The sequence below is a fragment of the Larus michahellis genome, chromosome 4 (genome assembly GCF_964199755.1).
Source record: "Larus michahellis chromosome 4, bLarMic1.1, whole genome shotgun sequence".
NCBI classification, from domain to species: Eukaryota; Metazoa; Chordata; class Aves; order Charadriiformes; family Laridae; genus Larus; species Larus michahellis.
This window is the reverse complement of record NC_133899.1, coordinates 80,405,402-80,428,797: the sequence shown is the minus strand read 5'-3', so window position 1 is coordinate 80,428,797 and position 23,396 is coordinate 80,405,402. Positions and strand designations below refer to the sequence as shown.

The following is a 23,396-nucleotide window of genomic DNA, read 5'->3' as shown; positions in this document are numbered from 1 at the left end:
GCTGGATTACTAACAGAACTGTGAATACTATTGCTAAATTCACCTTCTCCCTGTCCCAGCTAAATCTAGAGAAAAAAGTATTCAGATGCTTTTACTACTTCTAAAACAAGAACTGGTGTTTAGTTTCTGAATCCTTATAAAAACTAATTTAAAAAAAAAATTCTATCTGTGACACAGCAAAACGTTAATACACCTAGCTTTAAAGACAGCTTGAATTACAAGAGATCTAAAAATCGGTGAAGACTTGAGGCTGTCCACAGATATGAAGGAAGCCCTTGTCTACTTCTTGACTCCCTGGGACAACAGGGGGAAGGGAAATGAAGAGGAAATAATCAGCATCGTAAGGAGTTGGTATTAAAGTGATGAAGCAGAAGGCAGGAAGCTAGAGGACCATCGCAGGAAGGAGGAATAAGTTGGTCACAGGGCAAACCCAACGGAGATCGCCACATATTTTTGGCTGAAGTAGAAAGCAGTGAGGTCGGACAGCAGAAGGCCACCCTGAGCAATGCAAGGCACGCGAGGCTCCAGCGGGAAGGTCACCCACAGGGCCAGGGAGGAAAGGGCAGCTTTCAGGGATAAAAGGAAGGGCAACAGATCTTGCCAAGACAACGGCTAGTGGAAGAAGTGTCAAAGATTACACTGCTTTCACAGAAAAATGTTAAACCAGCACACAGAGGACCGATATGATGAGAACAAAAAAAAAAAAAAAAAAAAGAGGATTTCTTTTTAATTTAGCTTTGAAAAAGCACTCAGATTATTCACTTAGATTAAGAAGCTACACAGAAATGGAAATAGATGGGAACACAAAAGCATCATTGGGAGCATTTGCAAGATACAGAAGTACTTTTAGCTTGCAAAATACTTTCTTAACAGCTACACGCAGAGTTTGGGAGCCATCACGCATGGCATCTCAACATGGTTGACTCCCCTGTCCTTAGCACCCTCACTGGCATTTTATTCATACATTTACTGCAGAATTGAGGGCTGATCCCACCAAAATATCATGAAGGTCTTACAAGGAGCCCCCAGCATCGTGTGCCATTAGCTACAGTAACTCAGGATGCATCTGCTGATCTCAAACACTCATGGGAACTCTGCATTTATTTCTGTACTATCACCATCTGCTGAAGCCAAAAAAAACCCCAAAAAACAACCCAACCCCAAGATGAACTGCTAGAACTGCATTTTTAACTGCAGGGCATAAAGTGAGAATGACTGGGATCCTTCAGTCCTCTACTGGCACCTGAAAACTGAATGATATTAAAGTGTTTTGCTCCACTAGCTAGAACAAACCCACTTCTACCTTCCATCCCCAAACGTTGAAATATCCCTATGCCAAAGCTTATGAAGGCTACATTTTGAGAAATATTCAAAGCTGTTTTCTATCATGTCAGTGACACTGCAGAACCCCCCAAAGTTTGCATTAGGATCTCCAGACCCTTTTATGCATCTCTGCCTCATTCACCACACAAAAGCAGGGTAAAGTATGGACATGGCAGCTTTTGCAAAACCAACCCCCTTTTCTTCATCCCAGCACAGTCGTCTGTAGCCCCAGAAAGTGACAGGCTAAAGTCTAATAAAAATAAGTAACTAGGAAGGAATGTATAAACCTGAGGAGAAACTGAATCCAGACTTCAAACATACGTGGTTACTATTTTCTTCATTATTGTATCTAAAGTACATTAGAAGTACAAGTCAAACTAACACTGTAATAAAGTTACGCTACGCTTCCATAGTATTCCATAGTATTCTGCATTTTAAAAAAATAAAGATGTAACATTAAAGCCCTTATTGCATTTGCTAGAAGACCTGTAACTGCTTAATTCCAAATCAATCTTTTTGTCAGTCTTACAAGTATATGTCAAGTAGCTTGTGGTCAATTTTAGTGACCTCAACAATGTCAGTTTAAAAAAAAACCACTTGATTTTGGGCACACTACGGAAGCATTTGCAGTGCCCAAGCTCTAAATTAGAGGCCAGAGCATACCAGTTCCATTTTCATAGCTGAGGGAAATGTGGTAAGTACAAACATAGAAATACTTGAAAACAAAAACATGCATTCACATCTTTATGTTCTCCCTTTCTTCCTCCTTAAGTGTGACAAACCTGTGTCACAACAGACTTTTCAGTGTGATGGGAGAGCTTATTAAAGGTCACCGGCAAAATAAAAACTTCATCCTTTTTCTCCAAAGAACACTGTATTCTATTTGACAAAATTAAAGAGAAGCACAGATTTTCTGTCAGTAATTCTGTGTGTATCCACGTGTGCATGTGTATTGATTCTACAGTGAAAATATCTTAGTCTTGGTAAGCTTAAGACTGAATATGACTGAGAATCACTTACAGTGTTTCTTCTTTGTTTTGGGATATTGTACTGTTTGGTTTTGGATGTCATTCATTCACACTGTTCAGTATTTGGTAAAAGTTTCCCAAATGAAACACCATTCTAGAAGATGTAAGTGAGCAAGTCAAACATGGAAAAGCTTATTCTCCAGCTCCGTAAGTAACAGTTGTCTTACTGTTAGTTTCCATCTGAGTATCTGCAGGAGACTCCTGTGAACAACCCTCACACAGTCCTCCTTCTTCACTATTATATCTGAGAACTGTCAGAAATATATTCATTTCTGAAGTTTCTATCCTTTCCTCCACCTAAAGAAACTCTGTAAGGCTGCGTAACCTAACGCTGCGTATGTATTTTGCCTGGATACTTACACCGACTGAGAACCACGTTGTACTTGTGTAATGGTTAAGTGCTTCCTCAAGTTTGAGAGGAATCCATTTCTACTTCCTTGTGGCCCCCCTACAGTGCTCCCTGGACAAAAACACTGCTCGTTCCTGCAGAGAGCTCCATCACTCCTGAAGACTGCAACCATGATCCTGATTTTCTGCCTCACCAGCCACCCACAACTGCTGCTAGCTCACGCTTACAGTGGGCTACCATAATGCTTTCCTGTAGGGGTAGTTCACCTGTCCACTTACTCTATTTTGTCCATCTTCCCAGATAAAAGGTGACTTTGGTACACATAAACTGTGGTTATGAAGCACTGACGTGTTCAAGCAGACTAACTTGCTGTATTGAGATAACTAGCAATAAGGCATCTGATGCCGTACCTATAAAGCTCAAAATCAGGCAAGCCATGGGAAGACCTGAAAGTACAATCCATCTGCGAGAACAGAGGCATCACTGTATACGTATAAAGTCTACTACCTTGAGAAGTTATTGTCACACTTTCATACAGAGCTCCCAATAGCTAAGAAGGCAAAAAACCAAAGTCTTAATGGCATTCAGGTTCCTGTTGCAATTTGGATTTTCCTTGAAACTCTGCCATCTGGGCAATGATCAGACTTGACCCGGTTTAAGCTAGCAGTTATCTACAAAATATCAAACATATCCTGCACTGACAAGTCTACTCTTCCATCAGCAGTGGTTATTACTAAAACATCTGGTGTTCTACTGAATTGCCCTACTGTAAAAAAGTCCAGCGTCGTTTGAGTTGTACAAAATTAATCCATTGAAGAGAAAGACTGTTACACGGCATTTACTTTAAGGAAAGAACAATGATGGTGCTTCAGTTTTGGTTTCAGCCACCAACCTGTGACTGATTGGGGAATCTGGAAACACTGCTAATTTTATTCCTTCTCATACAAGGACATTCTAAAGATTAATGCTTGCTCATCCTCTAATAACTCATTTTTCTTTGTCAACTTAATTGAGGACTTCACCTCCCATACCACAAAGGAGAAGAAAATTACAAGCAGCCTGCTTAACTCCATTTAGCTATACAAATTGCTATTTCAAACTTCCTACTTCACCACTCTTCTTCCAAAAACACCTGTGAGTTGGCCTATACATTACATCCACCACCATTTTAGACTACACCTTTGGTATGCCCCTAACACTTCATCAAGATCACACTACTGCCTGTGCACTTCTGCTGTACAACAAGAAACAGTTGCCACTACACCAGGATTATTAGCTATGCATCATTTGCTTCCAAATTTATGGTATCATAACAATAGTATTCTGTACTGTGTTCAACTACAAAATACAGTTCCTTGCATAAAGGTGTGGTCAGAGCCTTGGGACATCCGAAGCTTTCATACACATTTAACTCTTTTGGGTTCCAGTGTTAATTCTATTGAGTATCATTTGACAACTGAAACACACACTAAGTTACTTTAACTTAGTTTTACGCTCTCAGCGGTAGCATGTGTTCTCTATTACTCCACCGGTTTGCCTCCAGTCTTTCAGACAAAGAAGGCAGATGCCTAGTACAAGTAATTTTACTCTAAGAACTCATACCCAGCTTCCTGAATTTCTAAAAGTGCTACTTAAATTCTGAAGCTGAAAAACGTACATTAGTGACCAGACACGTTAAGAGAACAAAATGGTTTCTTGTAGAACTGCCAGATAAGTAAAAGTACCGAGTGTGACCCTTCAGCCTGGCTGACCAGGTTTACAGAGTAACTCAAGTCAGGTTTGACACACCAGCAGGCTGAAAATGCAGAGGACTAGCATTTCCCATGGTTTTGCCCACACGTTACAGCCTGGGGACAGCCCGCAGTTCCCACTCGCCCCAGCACTCCGAACCGAGGTGAGGGAGTACTCGCCTCTGCCCCAAGACCTCCACACCAGGCTGCCTTCACGGCAAAGCGCAGCCAGGGCAGGATGGCCTGGCTTGTCAGGCTGAAGCTTTTCCGTGCTTGGGGAGACACGGTGGCAGGACTAGTTTTCAGCCACATCAGCAAGCTGGTCCAACTCACTGAGGGGATGCTCACGTCGAGAGCTGACACGATGGAGCAGAAACAACCCCGCTGACGGAGCAGAGGCTCTGGCTGCATTTAACATCCAGCTGATAACAGCTAACTGCTCAATGCTGCCAAAAGGCGAGGTCTCACTTTCTTGCCCCCCCCTCCTTCAACTCCTCCCTGCTCTGCTCCGAGCCACAGTCCCACCCCTTCCCATGCTTCGCGCGCTGGCACTCAAGCTTTCTGCGAGCTGATTTAACTCACACAGGTCCCAGAAAGCCATTCCAGCCCCCCTGTTTTTCTCCCTGTCTAGAGAGATGATTCAACTCAAAGTGGTTCAAGTGAGAGCCAGGGCCGGCAAAGGAAAGAGCGGGAACGTGAAGTCAAGAGGGAGGGGAGCCTCTCCCTTCTGGGGACTGATTATGTCAGCTCAGCATCCCCAAACCATTCCTTCAGGCTGACTTAAGGCCAACTGAAACACACCACGTGATGGGGAAGGGGCAAGGAAGAGTTAAGAACACATAACTAGCTGTTGCAGCAAACCTAGAAGCGCTACTTCAGCTCCAGCTGTCTAAGCCCCAACTTATGGTGGAGGTCACAAATCCACCAATTTGCACATAAATTGTGTGAGTGATAGCACCGAAAGTTATGCTTGTCAGCATCTAATCAATTAGGACAATTAACATAGCCATAAAAAGCAAAAGGAGCTTTTGGGGGACATATGCTTTTATTTGTGTTCAGCTATAAGCAGCAAAACTGCGAAGCTAAGCAATTTGAAAATAGCTGCTTTGAGCTCGAATGTGTACCAGCCCATTACCATCTGAAAAAGCAGCTAGGAATCAGGTAGGGAAGGACCGCAGGAGAACAGCTGACAGGCACCTCTTCCTTTAAGGGAGAGCCAGATGCGGTGTAATAACACTAGGAGGGTGGAGGAGAGAGAGAACAAAGTTCATAAGTGTTTCTAGAAATGGATCTACAGGATTACCAGCTACATTTGCAGGTATCCTCTGAGAACTGGGGCTGATAGCGATGATGGTATTTCCCTCCCAAAGCATCTGGATGTTTGTCCTTCGACAATTACAGTCTGCAGAACAGTTCAGTTTCACCTACGTGGTTTTCATGCCAACATTTGTACGTGAGATGAAGTACCTAATGTTCCAGGGAATTTCGACAGAGGCATGATGGTAACTGGAGTGAAAGAGTTTCAGTTCTGTCTCTGGGACAGGCCAATAGTTCTGTCCATGTGCGAGTACATGAAGTTACTTTTGATGAGTTTGTCAGCCACTTCTGTGAAAACTTCTTTTAAAACATTACCTTTCAGCATAGGTTTAAATTTTGTCATGACCTTTCTACTCCGATTTGGGGGTGAACAGGCTGTGACAATCAAGGAAGCATACTCAACAGGAACTTTCTTGTATTGAAGGTTTTATGTAGTATTCAAGAAACTCATTCAACAACAACAACGCACTAACCAACTAAACTCTTCAATGTTATTTGTTTTGAGCCTAATTTTTTCTTGTTCCAGCCACTGGTTTTTGACAGAGAAAAGATTTTATTTAGCAAAGAACAAAACCCATGTAAGCACTTGTGAACAGAAACGAAGCTATGTCCTGGTACGCAAATCTGAGAACATCTCATTGTTTAAAGCTGTGGGTTTTTGTGAAACTCTTAAGATTATTACAGCAGCCTTGGGAATATTTAGTTTACTCCCAGATTAAAAAAAAAATAAAAATCAATTGTTTTCGCTACCAAGTTTTAAGAGTTATCTTACTGTCTCAGGAGAAAATACTGAACTTCTGAAATAAGTTGCTGAAGAATACACGATTGATGCCTGTCCTTTCCTGCTGATGTAGTAAGATGATTCTCATTTCAGCTCAAACCAGTTGATTCATGAAAATCAAGACTAACCAGGGAAAACAAATTTAAAGCTCCTTCTTTAAACCATTCAAAACTAAAACTTCTAAGCTCTCTTACAACCAGAGGTGAGGTTAAAATCTACACTAGCTGCAAAACTTTAAAATTAAAGTACATAAATACAATAGCAATTGTGTTGCTGTACTTCCAACTTTTAAAGCTTGAAGTCAGTTATGCAGAAGATGAGTGGCCAAGTGGAAAATGGCAAACGGCTACTCATTTATATGTAACAGCAGTGAATGGTAAAAGCAACAGCACCGAAGTCTCGGGATCGTTAGAGCTAGTGCTGGAATGCACTCTGCTTGGCACCGCGCGCTAGGGTGAGTAACAGAACGGAGGAATTAGACACGTTCATGCCTGAGCAATCAAGTCATGACAGAAAGCTCTCAACCCTGTATGTGAATAGACTTGGTCTCAACATAACCCCACTGAGTCAGACAGAAGATGTGCTGTATGTGGAATGCCATCATGCTTCTAAGATTCTTCAAGTACAGAATCTGAGTGTAGTTGTGTTTCTTGCATTGGAATTAGTTAGTATGATATGACCTTTTTCATTTGTTTCTTGTTCCCACTCCATTTCTGGGAGTAAAACTGTAAAGTTTCTAGAAGAAAGTGAGCAGTAACTAATAGGAAATGAGTTACCTGTCTTTGGTGGTCCAGATCTGCTTTATTACCAACTAGAATCATAGGAAACTCATCGCGATCTTTCACTCTAAGAATTTGTCGCTGAAACTTATAGATTTCTTCAAAACTGTAGAAGAAAAAAAACGTAGAGTATCAGTGTATTAATTCATGGATTCTCAGGTTCTGCAGAAGTTCAGAAATGATGAGTCACCTATTTGGACTTGCCCTGCCACGCCACACAAGCAGACAGCTGCAGGCACTCCACCAGAGAGTCCACTGTCACAGCACGACCAGTTAGAAAATCATTCAACACTCAAACTAAAAAAATCCTCGAGTTAGCAATGTGCTATGCAGTGGACTTAGGTGGGGCTGCAGGGTGAGCAAAGCGCTTACTGTGTCTTGATCTAGAGGGATCCAGATGCCAATGCGTTGCAGAGAACCAAGTCCATTCTACAAACGTTGACTTTGGAGTTCAACTCTGGCTAGAATATTCAAACTATAGTCTAGAGACCCTGGCGATCAGTATTTCGGCTGACAAGCTCCCCAGCTACTTCTAGGAATTTTGGGGGAAGCTATCAAAAGATGGAAAATTTTATTTCTTGAAGAAATAAAACAGAACTGAAAAAAAAGGCAGGCCTAAACAATCAGAAAGCTTTCCAGTTACCAATCAAGTTATATCAGCTACTGATGCTGTTCAAGCAGTAAGGAATATTCCAGCAGTGCTTAAGGGAAGGTGAGCAAAGCAGAAAGCTTCTCTAAGGGCAGTACATTAAACAATCTGTTTCTGGCCTAAACAAGGATTTTTTCAGAAAAAAAAAAAAGAAAATTAAAAATCACTGCTTTCAACTGAACACTGTTAAAGCTCCATCACTACAATAGGAGCTTCCGCACAGACGCTTGCAGACAATCACATATCCTTTGGAGCTCAGACTTCCCAAGCAGTGTATTTAATTCCAGGCATATAGTCTGAAGCCATCTGCCCTTAGATTTGCAAACTAAAATTTAAAAGCAAGATGATCATCAGTAAGAAAATGGCATTTTAAAAAAATTACAGTCAGACATGACAATGACGATCTACCTCATCTACATAAAGCAAACATGAGAAGGTGGATTAGAAGGAAGGTAAGCCACTAAGCATCGGATATGCTGTTTTCATACTCTATTCAGAAGTCTGTAGCAACTGGAGGAAGAGAGTATAAAGTTATCAACTAAGTCATCTAGATTTCTTCTTGCTTCAGAATTGCTTTCGACTACACAAGCAGGACAGACACCACTAGCAGACATTTCACTGACAGGCAAGGTTAAGTCTTGAATCAGATGGTTACCAGAACAAAAATGAAAACTCTGCTCTTCAGAAGTCTTGGAAGTATTTCAGAGAGGAAAGCGATATGCAGGTTTAATGTGTCAAGACCTGCTTAAAATCAAGGCAGAACCTTAGCCAAAAGAGCAAACAAAAACTTAAGATTTTCAGACAAACCAAGGAGTTCACGTGACAACTTCAAAAAAAAAAAACCCACAAAACACTACAGTCCTCTGTAACAAAAATATTAATGTTAACACAAGTGCTCAGTAAGTCTTAAATCCACAGACCCAGATCTCTGACAGAAGTGTAAAAGTGTAAGAGCACACCCAGATGAATTTATACATTTAGCAGCATTCTTAAATGCAAGATACAGATCCAATGGAAACACACTCACGTGCCGTTGAGTATTTATCTTAATTCTTATTATAGAGCCAATTAATAATATCAGAAGTAACTATTAAAGCCTAGATTGAATCTGTAAAGTGTGTGTGTGGGGGGAAATCATGCACAAATTTTTTTGGGTCATTTTATTTCTCTTCTGTCGCAACTCGAAACAAGTGGAAGGACAGATCCCTGAGCACTTCTCCTTTATTACTACATATTTGATAAGCTCAATGAAGGAAGATCACAGCCCAAATATTAAGTGATTGTCTCTCTCTATATATGGCAGTTTCCTACTCTTCCAACGATCAGGAGCTACCTGACCAAGCTCCGTGAGCTTCTAAAAAGATATGTTTCATCTCAACTCTGCGATCAACCAGTTACGCAGGTTCCAGTCAATTTGTGGGAGTAAAGCAGAGTGAGCCCTGCCTGCAAAAGAGCGCAGAGATGTACCCTGAACTGGATACACCCATTCCGAAATCGAGAGCCTGCCACTCATCTGGCAAGGGGATATTTCTAAGAACTGATCAGACATCACAGCATGTTGCCCTTAGTTTAAACTTCTGTCACTTCTAGGAAACTAGTATTCCGTACTGTAACAAAGCGCTTGAATGGAGATGTCATTTTTTCTGTGTACGCTTTCAAGTCTCCTATTGCAAGAGACAGATACTTTCAATAAGTGATAGGTGTAAAAGAGGTTTTCATCAGTGCTGAAAGACCGTTACACCACAGAATCTATGAGTGAACACATACTTAACATTTCTGTTTGAGATTATTTCAATAATGGATAAGCAGTAATTTAAGATTAATTACAACTTGTTTGCTTTAATAACTTGACATCGGGCTTACCTTCCTCTATCAGTGACTGAGAAAACAAGCAGAAAACCCTCCCCTGTCCTCATGTACTGTTCACGCATGGCTCCAAATTCTTCTTGTCCTGCTGTATCCAGAACTGAACAAAAGCAAAACATTGATTACTGCAGTTCACGATCTCACGAGTACAGACCGGGAAAAAAAAAAATCCTTCCTAACAGAACATTGTGAGAGCCTTTCCTGTATATCGTAACTAAGCAGACATCACTTTTCAGAGATACTACTGGATTTTTGCTAAGATTCCCAACACGTTCTTGGACTGACTGAACAATTCAAGAGCTACCAAACTGAACAACAAAGTTTGGTGGACTTTTGCCAATTCGCAACCAACTGAAACAGCTGGAAAATGCCTAGAGAGACTTGGGGATGGAGGTTGGGAGGGTTGCTGGTTTGTCTTTAAAGAAATCACTGACAAGGGAGAACTGAAACTTTTAAAACAAAGCATTTATATGGCACTTGGGAGAAGCGGCACGCAACAGCCAAGCAATGTGTTTTTCATTCCACCATGTCACCCAGGTAACTGCCAGGAGTTACATAAATTCTCCTATTTTTGTAGGCACTAAGGCTTCAGGAATAATTCTTCAAAAAGATGTCCAATTTACTTTAAAGAGAGACACTTACACATACGTAAGACATAAGCATTTCAAATCCCGGGTATCTCATTAATAAAACAAAAGTAGCTAGCTTTTATCAGCCGCACACTTACATAAAAAAACCACATGCTGCACATGTTTACCTGCGTTACGTTTTATGCATACGGCTGTAAACGCGGGCACCAGCAGCTGCAGGCTGTCAGTACCATGCTTTAGCTGGGCTACTTACTGTCCAAGCGCGCAGCTCTCTCATCTATCACACACTGCTTGGTGTAGGAGTCTTCAATCGTTGGATCATAATCCGTAACAAAATAGGACTGCGGAAAATAAGACAAGTTTGTGTGTGAGACAAGCACGTAGAGGACACTCATCGAGTGAGATGCTAAAACTGTACACTTGACAGCTTCGGGCAGATGAGCAGGTTTTACCCATGTACAACCGTTTGCCACTTTATCCAAAAAGACGGCAGGTAACGTCTTCCCTATGCCTACTAAACATTCATAAATTGCAGAAATTATTAGCAGATCCACTGAATTTACTGGATTCCCACAGAATTTCTAGCATTTTCTAGAGACTTCCGGTAACTCCTAGAATTTCCCAGCAGGAATCCCTAGAAACTTTTAGGTTGTAGCAGCTTTTAAGGTCTCTACTAACTGCTCAGTTTCTCTGAACTTTTGGTAGGGTTTAGAAGTTTTCTGGAATTCTCAGAAGTTTCCAGACTTCCTCCCTTGCTCCCAGAGCCAGTAACTCCTAGGAAGCGCCAGGACTTTCCCAGCTGTTTCTAGAATTCTCTAGTAGTTTTGTAACAACTTCTAGCAACAGCTCCATGCACCACAAATGGCATTTAGTTTGTAAGCTGAATAAAATTTAGTGGATCATCCTTGTTCCCAGGATTTCCCTCTTGGTTTTAATGACTTTAGGCACACACACCCTTGAAAAAGACAACTCCTGAAAGCAGAATAAGCCATGAAACACCTGTGTCACCCACTGCCTAAGCACGAGGCTCCACCAGCTACTGCCAGTCTTTATTTATCACACGAACTGCAGAGCAAAGCACATTCTGATTCATCTTTCTAGAGACTGGGTGACCTGGTATTGAATACTGGGGTATCAATACTATCTGAAGACAGCAAGTTTAGATTTCAGAGGATGAATTTTTAGCTTGCGTGCAGCCGTAGCAAAGTTATCTTCCCCCAAAACCAAAGCAGACTGGCGTAACGAATCTTAACTCTGATCAAATTTCTCCCCCTCTTTGCTCAACGCAGCAGGCAGTGAGGATGTGGATGGGGATACTGCCCCAACTGTTCAGAATCCAGCACATGGGGCACGTATGCATCCAGATGAATACCACAGTAACTGAAGGAGTACCGCCTGTGTATGTTATTCAGATCTGTAAGCCAGTAAGAATATAGAAATGCTTTAAAGCTATGTATTGGCTCCCAGCAAGCAAAAAAGGACGGGCATTGTTCTTGCATTAAGAAGATATTGCCGAAAATAGGGTGCATCTCCTTATTCATGTCAAAATTAATAGCTCTCACTGAAGCATTTTTCCCATCACACAATTTCAAAGATACCAACAAGACACCACTCCATTTCTCTAAATGTACCGAAGTCAAGTTAACAGATATCATGGGAAGGAAAAGAAGAACAAAAAAAAAGAAAAAAAAAGTCATAACTGAAATTACAGCACTAGCTCACTAATCTTCTCCAGACACATCACTGTCAGCACCAAATACAGTTAACTCTGTTCTTGCAGATGACGTTTTATTAACGTAATTGTATTTGTTCTTGTTCAGTTTCAATTTGTAGTTGCCCACAAGGACTGGCTGCAGTACCTTGTCCTGACTGCATCCAGTTGAACCCCACCATTCGGGCACACCCACACCAGGTTTCTGGTTTAATGGCATGGACACGGGCTCCACAGCAGAGCTCATCAATTGAGCTACAGCTGCCTTATTGGGAGGAAAACATCGCCACTTGTAACGCACCTTACCAGCTGTGTATACTATATATAACCCATGCTCACACACCACATCCTCACCATCGTGCAGTTGGCCACAAGAAGAGTACATACAGATTGCTGTTTATCTACTCATTTAAGATTTGGCACAATACTGGAAACCCCCTGGCCCCTACAGCAGAGACACTGAACAGCTCTGTGCATCTCCTTTGCATTTTAGGTAGACATCCGTGAACTGTCCTCTCAGGATACACCTACGCAGTCGTCCCAGTAGCTCTGCATCAATGGCACCACTGTGTAACCAGCCACCCTTAGGTAGCAATGACGTTAGAACAACCACGTTCCTCTCCGAGAAGGATAAAATCCTAGCAGTCTGTCCCACCAGAGACACCTGTGACACATGAGATGCTATAATTCACTTCTTTCTTACGGTGTTTCACCTAAGTCAAGTTGCTCATTTCTGGATAAGAAATGGTTTCTCCATTGTTTTAGAACATTTGCCCAGGCTAAGCAAACTCCCACCTCCAACCCCCACCAACACCAAACAAAAAAAAAGAACCCAAACAAACCAACAGGCATGGGATCATAAACAGAGCACACACACAAGTCCAAGTTTTGCAGCAGCAGAGTACCTATTTGCAGACAGCAGAACATCTCACCACGGAACAAGCCCCCGAAGATGCCGTTCTGACAGCAAATGATCCCTTTAACCTTGCTTCTCTGAAGATTTAAAAAGGAAAAAAACCACAGGCTTCAAAACTGTTCTTGACTTTTCTTTTGCCTGTATCCATGACTCGAAAAGTGTTATCCAGGAGCTTAAGAACAGACTTTGAGGAATTAATTTATTCCTAAACCAGAAATTAGGTCTCAAGTCTTCTGTGGCCTTCAACAAACTTTGAAAGATTCAAGAGAAATTCACTTATTTGAACACACAATTCCTATGCCTCCTCCAGCGTCAACTTTCACTTCTCTGTCCGTCAGAAGTCAGAGTTACTGTCTGACCCTTTACATCTATAGAATAGTAAAGTACGCCAAGTTTTAAATAAAAGGGAGAATTTTAAGTCTAGTTTATTTCACCCTCGTGAATCAGTAGCTGTAGACCACCTAAAGCAGCAGGTTTATAACCAACAAGGGCAATATTTTTCACTAAGGTCAGAAAAAGAAAACAATAATAATCTCAGAGGGATTCTTCATATTTTCGTTATTATCTGTCCAAGGGCCAAGAACTGCAGCATGTTCTGTAATCTCCAGGTCATTTCTGTGATTGCCTCCACCCTTTTTGGTTTGTTATTTTTTTATTTGTGTGGGTTGTTTGTTGTTTTTGGTTTGTTTGGGTCTTGCTGTTTTTTAAAAAAAGAAAACTATACACAAAGCAAGACTGTCAGACTAGGTACAGAGACACGGAACACAGTTCCTACCTCAAAGAAGGGAACAAGACTAAGTTACTCTGCTCCACCATTAGCCACATCTCACATTCAGAATGAGCAGATGCCAGAGCTCCCCATCTAACAAGCCTCTTATGAGCAATCGCTTCCCTCCCATGGAGCTGCGCTGCCAAATCTGCTGTCACAGCCGCTACAGGAGAGCTTTGCGAGGCAATTAGTGTTGTGGTTTACCTCCAGGCACCGGACTAAACTAATGTGCCTGAAATAGCTGCTGGTTTCGAAGGAGTCTTCCCAAATTGCACTGGGACTATTTGCCACAGGGAGCACATCAACCACAGCTTGCAGGCCTTATTCAGTCAGCGGTGATTTAGGAAAATTAGATGTAGCAGACGCAGTATTTATCAATCTGAGCAGAAATGGACCTTACTGCTGCTACACAGTCAGCATTTAAAGAATTAGGGGATGGCGGAGCATATCCTGGAGTACTCCGCGAGGCTGTACCTCTACTTCTGAGGGCCATTCTGCAGCAGTGGGAAGGCGCCTACGTGGCCAGCGAGCCCCAGAACATACACCAGCGTCAGTAGCTTTGTAGAGGTCAGGGAGTTTGTGGCAGAACTGCATAGGAAGACCACCAGGAGTGCAATTCCAGCAGATGCAAACCACTGCCGACCTACTGGTTTTAAACTGACGCCGTGCCCAGACAAGCTGGAGGAGCACACACACTGTCTACCCCTATCTCTTTTATGAAAGCTGGATGTGGATATGCAAGTTCCAACACTTCAAAGCAGTTCCCCAGCTAAACTACAAAATACTATAATGCCCCAGCAGGTGTCTGGGGTGCCAGCTGCTACAAAACACACCGGACCACTCTCTAGGGTGACCCATTACAGACCAGGTTGCCAGATCCACTCTTTAGTAGCAGTTGACTTTCTATGACGAATCGGAGGAGCTAAGCCGCCTTCTGCTGGCTCCATCACAGTTGGCCACTGCCTGCAGGAAATAATTAGAAGAAACTAAATTTCTTCTATGAAGATAATAACTTGAACATGCTCCTGTTACACCACTCCCTTAATCACTAGCAAAATCAAGGCTCTTTCCACCCACCTCCTAGAAAGGAAATAAGAAGCTGAGCCCAGTAGTCTCATCAACCATTCAATTTACCCGAAATATTATGCAACAAGTTTTCTAGGTTTCCTCTTTCTAAGGCTGCTGAGGCAATCAAGTCCAGAGATGGGAAAGCCTGCCAAGGACATAAGACCTTTTGCAGAGGAAAAAAACAAAATCAAACAAAAAACAAAACAAAACAAAAAAACAACAAAAAACCCCGTCCCCACACCACCTACATCACTTGCAGGTGGGCAACCCACCACCACAATCCCTTTCTATATCCACACTTGTCATCTTAAAATGTGTTTCAAACACAGTCTCCTGACCTTTGGAGGAGTTTCTACTTGCAGTACTCGGGAACGATGACACTACTATACCGAATACTGCTCTAGCAGTCTTTCTCCATTTAAGGTAATAGTAATCCCTAAATCATCGTTGCAATCACTCAAGTCTTTTGGCAAGGAGAACGTGTGAAAAATCTGCTTTCAGTTTATCATCTTCTCCCTTGGTTATGCTGCCTTTAATACACGCAAGGGAATTCCTCCATTAGCTGGACTCGCTTAAAAGCTCAGGAGTCCCACTCCATAAATTAGTAAAAACCACTACCTAAGTGAAGACATCTTACATGGAAAGGGGGAGAACCCCTGTGAAGTTTCACAGCTCTTATGCAGCTTTTCTTATTTACTCTTCGTAAGGTCATCAACAGTCCACAAGCTGAAAAACCACTGGATTGCTTTGTTTTGCACCAACACTTAGGTTTTAAAGCAAGAGAGAAGTCAGATGCTACCAGCAGGGAGCTGCTATAAGCTGCAGTCCAGGGGCTGGATGCATAATGTGCTTGCTTTTATCTTTACACAAAACTTGAAGGGCATGTAACGAAAGGCAGCCCAGCACAGTGAAAGCACACTACTATGAGTAAGTTAAAGGAGTGGTACATGCCAAAATATATTCATCCTTGCTGTGTCTATAATCTCCATTTGTATTTACTAAATATACACTTAATGTTTCAAAGACTCACTAGTTGCTTATTTAAATTTTTTTCCACATGTTTAAATTTTTGGTTTCAACCCAGTGGAGGCAAGGAAATAGAAGGGTTTCCACCCTCCAGCTGAAGTTACAGAGCAGCTCTGGATTTAAATAACATCTACAATTTCAGCATTGCAAATAGCCCCAAAATCCTTCCCAGCTATAATTTGTAAGTTAGAACTTAAAACAAACACGTTGGTGAATGCTGCACACCAAAGCTTCAGCTTTAGACTAGAGTATATTCCTAAATACCTGAAATACACGATCCCAAGACACTGATGGAGTATTTCTTTTGGCAGTTTCTCCTTTGACTACCACTAACATTATTGTGTCTTTTCTAGCTTCTTCCTCGTTTCCTCTAGACTTCAGCAATAACACTTGTTTGCTCCTGTCCCACTTGATGGATGTGAAGTCCAATTCAGGACCCGCAGTGGCATGTCTTCACACCATGGCCATAGAACAAGTATCAGCTACAGCCCTATCACACACACCACATTGATCAGACCAGAGTTACTTGATCCAGAAAGAGACAGAAACCTGACCAAGTTATCTCCTAAACACCTTTTTTAATTTGAATTAGTATTTCTGACATTTTTTCCAAGTCATAGACGAAGTCAGTGCCAGAGTTTAAGACCAGAACTACAGTGTCCTGGCCAGTTAGTAGGGCCCTAAGTGAACACCTTTCTACTAGAGGTACTTGGCTACATGGTGAAAGCTTTCTCAGATCACATATTAAGATCAAAATGATTGCCTGCATAAAGGGGTGTCTAACCTTCACTGCTTCGCCACCAAAATGTTACCACCTCTGCCTTTAGCTCTTCCACCCAAGCAGAGTGACACAGCAGCCAAATCTATACTAACATGACCAGTGTCACATTGTGCCCTCCTCCAGGCTGCAGAGGCGGTTAGAGACTATATCAAGGAGCTTAAATCTACATTTCCATCCCTAGAGGAGCACAAACAGGCTCAGTGTCACCACAGACGTGTTCCTGGAAGGTGGGTGGCAGTAACCTGCCACCTCGCTCAAGCACTACGCTGGCCCCGATCCAGAACCAACCTGCCCAACAGAACTGGTAACTAAGCAAAGCAGCTGCCAGGGCCTCAGCACCTGAGGAGATTAACTGAAGAACCTGCTTTCACATAACAAAGGAGGCTCCTGAAGTAATTTCTTTAGAAATATTTGAGTTGGCTGGCCAGAAAACAAGGAAAACATGCAGGAAAAAACCCCGAACTGGCTTCTGGAAGCAAACTTAAACCCAGACTGCATTCCAGAATAAAGGAACAGACACAGCAAAACATCCAAGTTTAGTATTTTGCAGAGCCCCATCTACTTGGGTCAAAGAAAAAACAAACAAGCAAAAAGCACACAACTGATGAGCTAAGTATTTAACAAGCGTGTTAAATACTTAACATATACCTCCCCAAGAGCAGGTGGTTCAGGAGGACCTGATGTTTCCACACAGGTCTAATCGGTTGGTGTTGGGGCAGCAGGAGATGGATGCTGCTGGGGTGGACAACAGGGAATGCCACCTCTGCAAAGGTCTCGGGCACTGCCCAAACCATACCAGGACAACTGCAGAGATAAGGAATAAAACACTGGATCATGCTGCAGAAGGCCAGGTGTATCCTCCTCCAATTATCCCATATTCATACAAATCTTTAAGAGTTACTTTCTTTTACTTATGCAAACAGTAAGAGCACCTGTTCCTTTCTTCCAAAAAATATAAATTAAAATATAGTCAGTGCTTGTAAGCAATCAGTGATGCTTCCCTCAATTTACACTGCTTCCCGCTGTTCTAATGTATACTGCCAGCGTTGTTATGGCTATCCAGGGAAACAGATGTCATTTGTAGCTACTATTACTGCAATTATCCAGTGATGTGAAACACTCGATATCTGCATGAACAGTGAAGACTGAGACTCAAAGAGAGAGGAGAATTAAACTGAAAAGAGTTATAGTGAAAGAAAGATGTCATGAGCCAAATACAAGCTAAACCCTTTCCAAGTTAATCCACAAGTTCAAAAGTTCTTTCATTTGTTCCTAAGAACTAGCATTACACATAGTCCTGATATTTATGATTAAGCACGTGCTTAATCAAATCTTAATGGTTCTGGTGAAGAAAATCGTAACGGGGAACGCAAAGTTCTTGAATAACCCATGGCAGCCTCAGAGCGCATCCGTTAGATTATCAGGCAACGTGTAACCCAAAGACAGAAGAGATACAAATCGAATTCTGAATAAGATATGGTAGGATAAAAAATTAAACATCTGTGTTAAGTGTATGTAAGTCTTCCCCTTAGTTTTTTTTATGCAATGTAAGAATTATCAAGAGCTTGTGCTTGGTCTGGAAACAGTAAACAAAGGACAAATTAGCCCTATTATACAGCCATATACTCCTCTCTCTCCACTCCCTGCCCTTCCATACACAGTGATCAGCAAACAAGCACATAAGAAAAAGAAAACTTAAGAAATCTGTGTTCAGTGCATAGGCATATTTATTGCATATAGCCAAACATAACACAGATCTGGTTTGTTAGTTTTTGGCCTAATCTACCTATAAGGCAGTTTTACCTTCCCCAACCCTGCTTGGGCTGCAGCAGCACAGCAAAACATCTCCTTTCTTTTCTCCTTTGAAGCTGGCACCCAAGGAGCGATTTACAAATCAGCTCAAGCTTACAGGTAGAAAACTGGAGATTTTCTAACTGCTAAACAGATAATTACAAGATTTTCTTGTAGGAAAAACCCACTAAGAATCTGCTCAGAGACATCAGATTCGCTTGGGAAAAAAGAAAGCATCTTTGAAACAACTCAGGCAGCCTCTCAGCACACGTTCAGATCATAGAGGTTTAAAGAATAACTATGACAACTACTTCAGTGAAAAAGATTACATGCCTTTTTGCTAACATCCTGCCAAGCTTAAACATACTGTTAGGGTAACTGTTGTAAAGCGTTAATGCAGCCTCAACACTTGAATTATGGACAGAGCGGGTACTGGTGACGGTGGGGATCGGTTTTTTTAATATATGCATTGAAATGCATGTGATCATCTTTTTAAAGACTATTTTCCTTAAAAAACTGCAGATTGAAACTTTTTAAAAACAGTTTTCACCTTTTAAACTCGAACTGAGTCTGCACTGTGCTTAACGTCTTCTTTCAGTCACTAGCTTATAGCTCTCCCCACTGTACATCAACTCAGTATTAGCAGCTCACCAGCCTGGGAACATTTGCCTCCAATTAACAATTCTCATCAATTTCTCCAATCAAACCACACCACACACACTCACAGAGACCTGTTTGAAGCAATACACACATTAAACTTTGGCCTCTCGACAGCTTCCTGGTGATGTAGTTTTCATTACTCAAGATCAGAGAACATAAACTTTCACTGTCTGTTAAGACTTCTTTGCAATGCCCTGAATTAATGCCTTTTAATGCCAGTAAGCGCCTACAAAGATCTTTGAAGGCGGCTATGCAATTTCTCAGGTCGAAACACGTCTGACACTGAAATGCACTCTATACTGCAAGCACGGATGAGGCCTGATTTCATTTAATTTCATTTTTGCTTCACAGTAAATATGTTAAAGAACTACAAGCACACCAAGTACTTAATCTTCCTGATCTTGGCCACTTGCAATTCAAGGAATGTTTAAAATATTTGCTACGTACTATCTTTTAATCCATAAAATTTTATCAAGTTCAGACAGTTTTCAACATAGCAGCTCACACAATCTTTTCAGGATGAACTCGGTTTTTACCTCAAGAATCCCACAATCTCTTTTAAAAACAGCATATCTGATTTTAGGTATGTGTATAACCAGGAAATGGGAATATATAGCTATAAGTGAAAAGAAAGTAAGGTTACTCCAAAATTCCCCTGGTGAGGCAGAAGTGAAGTTACTGGAATACCTTTTTCTCATACACATGACATCATTAGAACACCTCAAGACATAAGGTGTAATGTAAGAGCTCTCAATTTATAAAGGTAAGTACAGTAACAAGGTAAGACTTAGAATCAATTAAAATAAACCTAAGTAAACTTGAACCTAACAACAGACTTCAGATTAGAGGCTGAGGAGACCCACGTTTAGGGCATTTACAGTCTATAAAGAGAGAAGCCAGATCACAAGTCCTTGAGGAACATGATGGAAGAACTGAAATGAAGATTGGAAAAGTTAATTCAATGGCAAAAATAAGCTCTTGAGGAGAGTGCAGGTATTTGCATTAAACCAGAACCCTTAAAATAGGTTCAAATTGCAGAGAAATTGCTTGCTAATTGTACTTTTCAGATTGCCTGGACCAGGTTATGAACATTTAGACCCATACAATTACATTAATGCGGTAAGAAGTTTTTCTAGCCCAAACAAGCCAGCAAAACAAAGCCTCACTTCAGCAACTCTAGTGGATTTTAGTAACTTTAACTCCTACTTCACATTTTAAGTACCTGGAAAATATTCAAACCCTGGGACTCCACAGCAAGCTAAGGCCAGAAGTTTCTGAAGTTAATACCTTTCTTTTTCTGACAGTAGTAAGTAAGGATCTGTCTTAAGTAGTAAAAGCCTCTTCCTAACTTTATTATTACATTTCAGTTGTCTACAGAGCTATGGCCAGTTGTGTAGGTTTGTAGCAGCTTAGAAGCCGATACGGGCTCAGACCACAGTTCAGCAGAAAGATCCAGGCAGAAAGCCTGAGGAAGGTTAAGTTCTTCACATTCTTCCTTTTAAAAATATTTGTTTAACACTGAGATACAGCTAGGTTAATTAGTCCTTTAAACCCAGAGCCTACAGTTTTCTAGCATGATTCAAGTTAGGACTAAATATTTGTAGGACAGTATTTCACAATACAATTGAACTACATTAGCAACTTCCTGCTAGTGGAAGAGGGAGGTTTTGTCATCCCCACTCCAGACCTTGTCTGCAGCACGGTCAGGAGACCAGACAGTTCAACTCGCTAACTAAAAGTTTTTAAGAAATCCCCCATCCAAATACTAGCCAACTGCAGCCACCTTTAAACATCCAGACGCTTCAGGAAAGGTCACAGCATATCACTAAAAGACGCCTTTTGCCCCCAGCACGTATATATACACATAATATATGTGCGTGTATTTTTATATATTAAAAAAGTGCCGAACAGAGACTGAAGCAAAAGAGTGAAAGCTTCTAGAAGTTTTCATCATACCACTTGTTCTGTTAGAAAAAAGACACACAGAATCATTAGCACATATGTAATTAAAAGTCAAGATGACCCTCTCAGAGCCAGCAACACACCTCATTTATACTATGAGATCATTGTAGTCATTGATAGCAATACACTAGTTCCTGTCCTATAATTTTTTTTTTTTTTTTTTATTACCACAGTTAATCCCATGGAATTTTTGAGCACCAACTTGGACAATATCCAACATGAAAACATTCAGCTTCATTAGCAAAGTCTGGAGTACTTTATTTTTTGAAGATTTATTGACTGATCATTAGAAGCTAATTATTTAGGAAAAAGCTATAAAATAGCACTTATATCTAATAAGAACTACTGTGTCAGAAAATAAGCACAGTTCTAATGGCTTTATTTGCCCAAATTACATATTTATTCAACTCCAACCTTTTGGCCTGAGACTAGACAGTCTAGACTCATTTCGCCAACTACAGACAATTACTATAATCTTTAAGTTTTGGAAGTGCCACAACTAGAAGTGCCAAGGAATGCTCAAATGGAGCTGTGTTATTTAGCCATCTATTTTCATTATCAAGGCTAATTATTACTAGCCTTCCCCCATTCTCCTCATCCAGCTCAGTAAAATACACGAAGTAGTCATCTCTGAGTCATGAAAGTTTTAAATAATGAAAAGAGTTGGTTGCCTACCTATGAAATAATGGCAAAAATCAATTAAAATGAGAACACACTAGGCAACTTTCCCTTAGAAAAGGGTATCCGCACAGCTTGCAGGTGTCAAGCTATCAACAAAAAGCTCATGCTAAAAAAGCTGCAATGGTGCTAGCGTGCTAAATACACGCCTCTAACACAGCCAGTTCTTAAGTTTTCCTCACACCACTGCAGACACGGCGTGAAAGCCACACCAAACCAGGCCGATCCACTCCATGCGTGCAAGCCCCACGCCGCGGTCCCACCAGGCGGGTCCCACCCGCCATGCCCCAACACCAGGTACTTCCGCACATCCCTATCAGCCATCACACTGTATTCTAAGATGAAAACGTGCTTTCCGCCTCCTGGAACCATTTCTCAGAATTTTGTGGCTAAGCACTAAAACCTCAGATAAAGGGAGAATTTGTGCTGGTCAACAAGTGTTTTTTGCACGTGATCTGTACTTTCAGATTCAGCAGCTCCTGGCAGGGCCAGCACAGGGACCACAAAGGAGAACAGAGCACCTGCGTGTCAGTCACCCCCAGGTCCAGCAATAAGCTCCATAGCCTTAATGTCTCCTCTGCAAAGAGACGTTTTTCAGAAGATTGGCATTCCAGCATCAGGTTTTAAACCCAGACACATTGAGAGAAGTATTCATAACCTTAGTTTGGGATTTAAAGCCAATTAACAAAAAGCTTAAGACTATTTTTTAACCTTTTCTCTAACCTAAGGTGTCGGGTTAACCTGCCTAATTGTGAGAGAGAAAAGAAGGGAAGGGGGTCTCTTCTGAGGCAGAGCAGGCTGTGTAAACCTTCGCGCTCTAGGGACAGTGTGTTCAGATCTTCCCAGCACACAAGCAGTCCCTTTGTTTCGTTCAACTGCTTGGGCACAGCGTTCGACAGATCTGATTCTGACAGAGAGGAAGGAAAAAAGGCCAGACTTGTCAACTTAGCAGAGCAATGTGATAAGTTACTCCGCTCTCGAAGCAAGACAGAGAAATCCTACCCCGTCGCAGCAGATACCCGACACAGACTTCAGTGATGCAGCTGACCTGAAATCCTGATGAGGCATGATGCCTGTCAAAAAGCACAAGTATTTTAAGCAGAGGCTGGTCTCACAGACGTAGACACTGCCGCTTCATAAGTAGTGGTTCAAATTAATACCGCTAGTTTAAAAAACTCCAGGTATCTGTAAGAACAAAAGATTAGAAATCCAATATACAGAGTTCAAGGAACCTGCAGCATGGACCTGCGTAACTGAAACAAATCTTCAGCTTGACAAACCACTTTGAAAAAGGAATACTGAGTATTTTCCATCACAGATACCAGCAGAGTACAATGGTTTTCTTTCCAGACTAATCAGTGCTGGCAGAGAAGTTAAATCTTAATGTCCTTGGAGAATATCTTCATAGTTTCTCTTACAACCACCAGCAGCAGCTTTCAAGACCAAAGGTTATTGCTTTATTACTCCTTCACATCTGACAACAGTGTAATTCAGACTGGTTTTCTCATCAAGCGGTAAGTTGCAGCACAGTGCATGAGGACTGGTTACAATAGGAAATGTAGCATTTGCTTCTGAAAGGTCAGAAATGAAAGCCACGGGCACTGGAACTTTTACATTAGAGA

General features: G+C 41.5%; 1 protein-coding gene across 1 annotated transcript in view; it reads right to left on the bottom strand.

The window, feature by feature from the left end:
- The window catches only part of RRAS2 (RAS related 2), a 44,846-nt gene that overhangs the window by 2,399 nt on the left and 19,051 nt on the right, over nt 1-23,396 (bottom strand). Inside the window, exons 2-4 of the mRNA XM_074585885.1 lie at nt 10,666-10,753; nt 9,820-9,922; nt 7,305-7,413 (exon numbers count right to left, since the gene is read on the bottom strand). Coding sequence (XP_074441986.1) covers nt 7,305-7,413; nt 9,820-9,922; nt 10,666-10,753 — 300 coding nt within the window. The remainder of the gene's footprint in view (nt 1-7,304; nt 7,414-9,819; nt 9,923-10,665; nt 10,754-23,396) is intronic.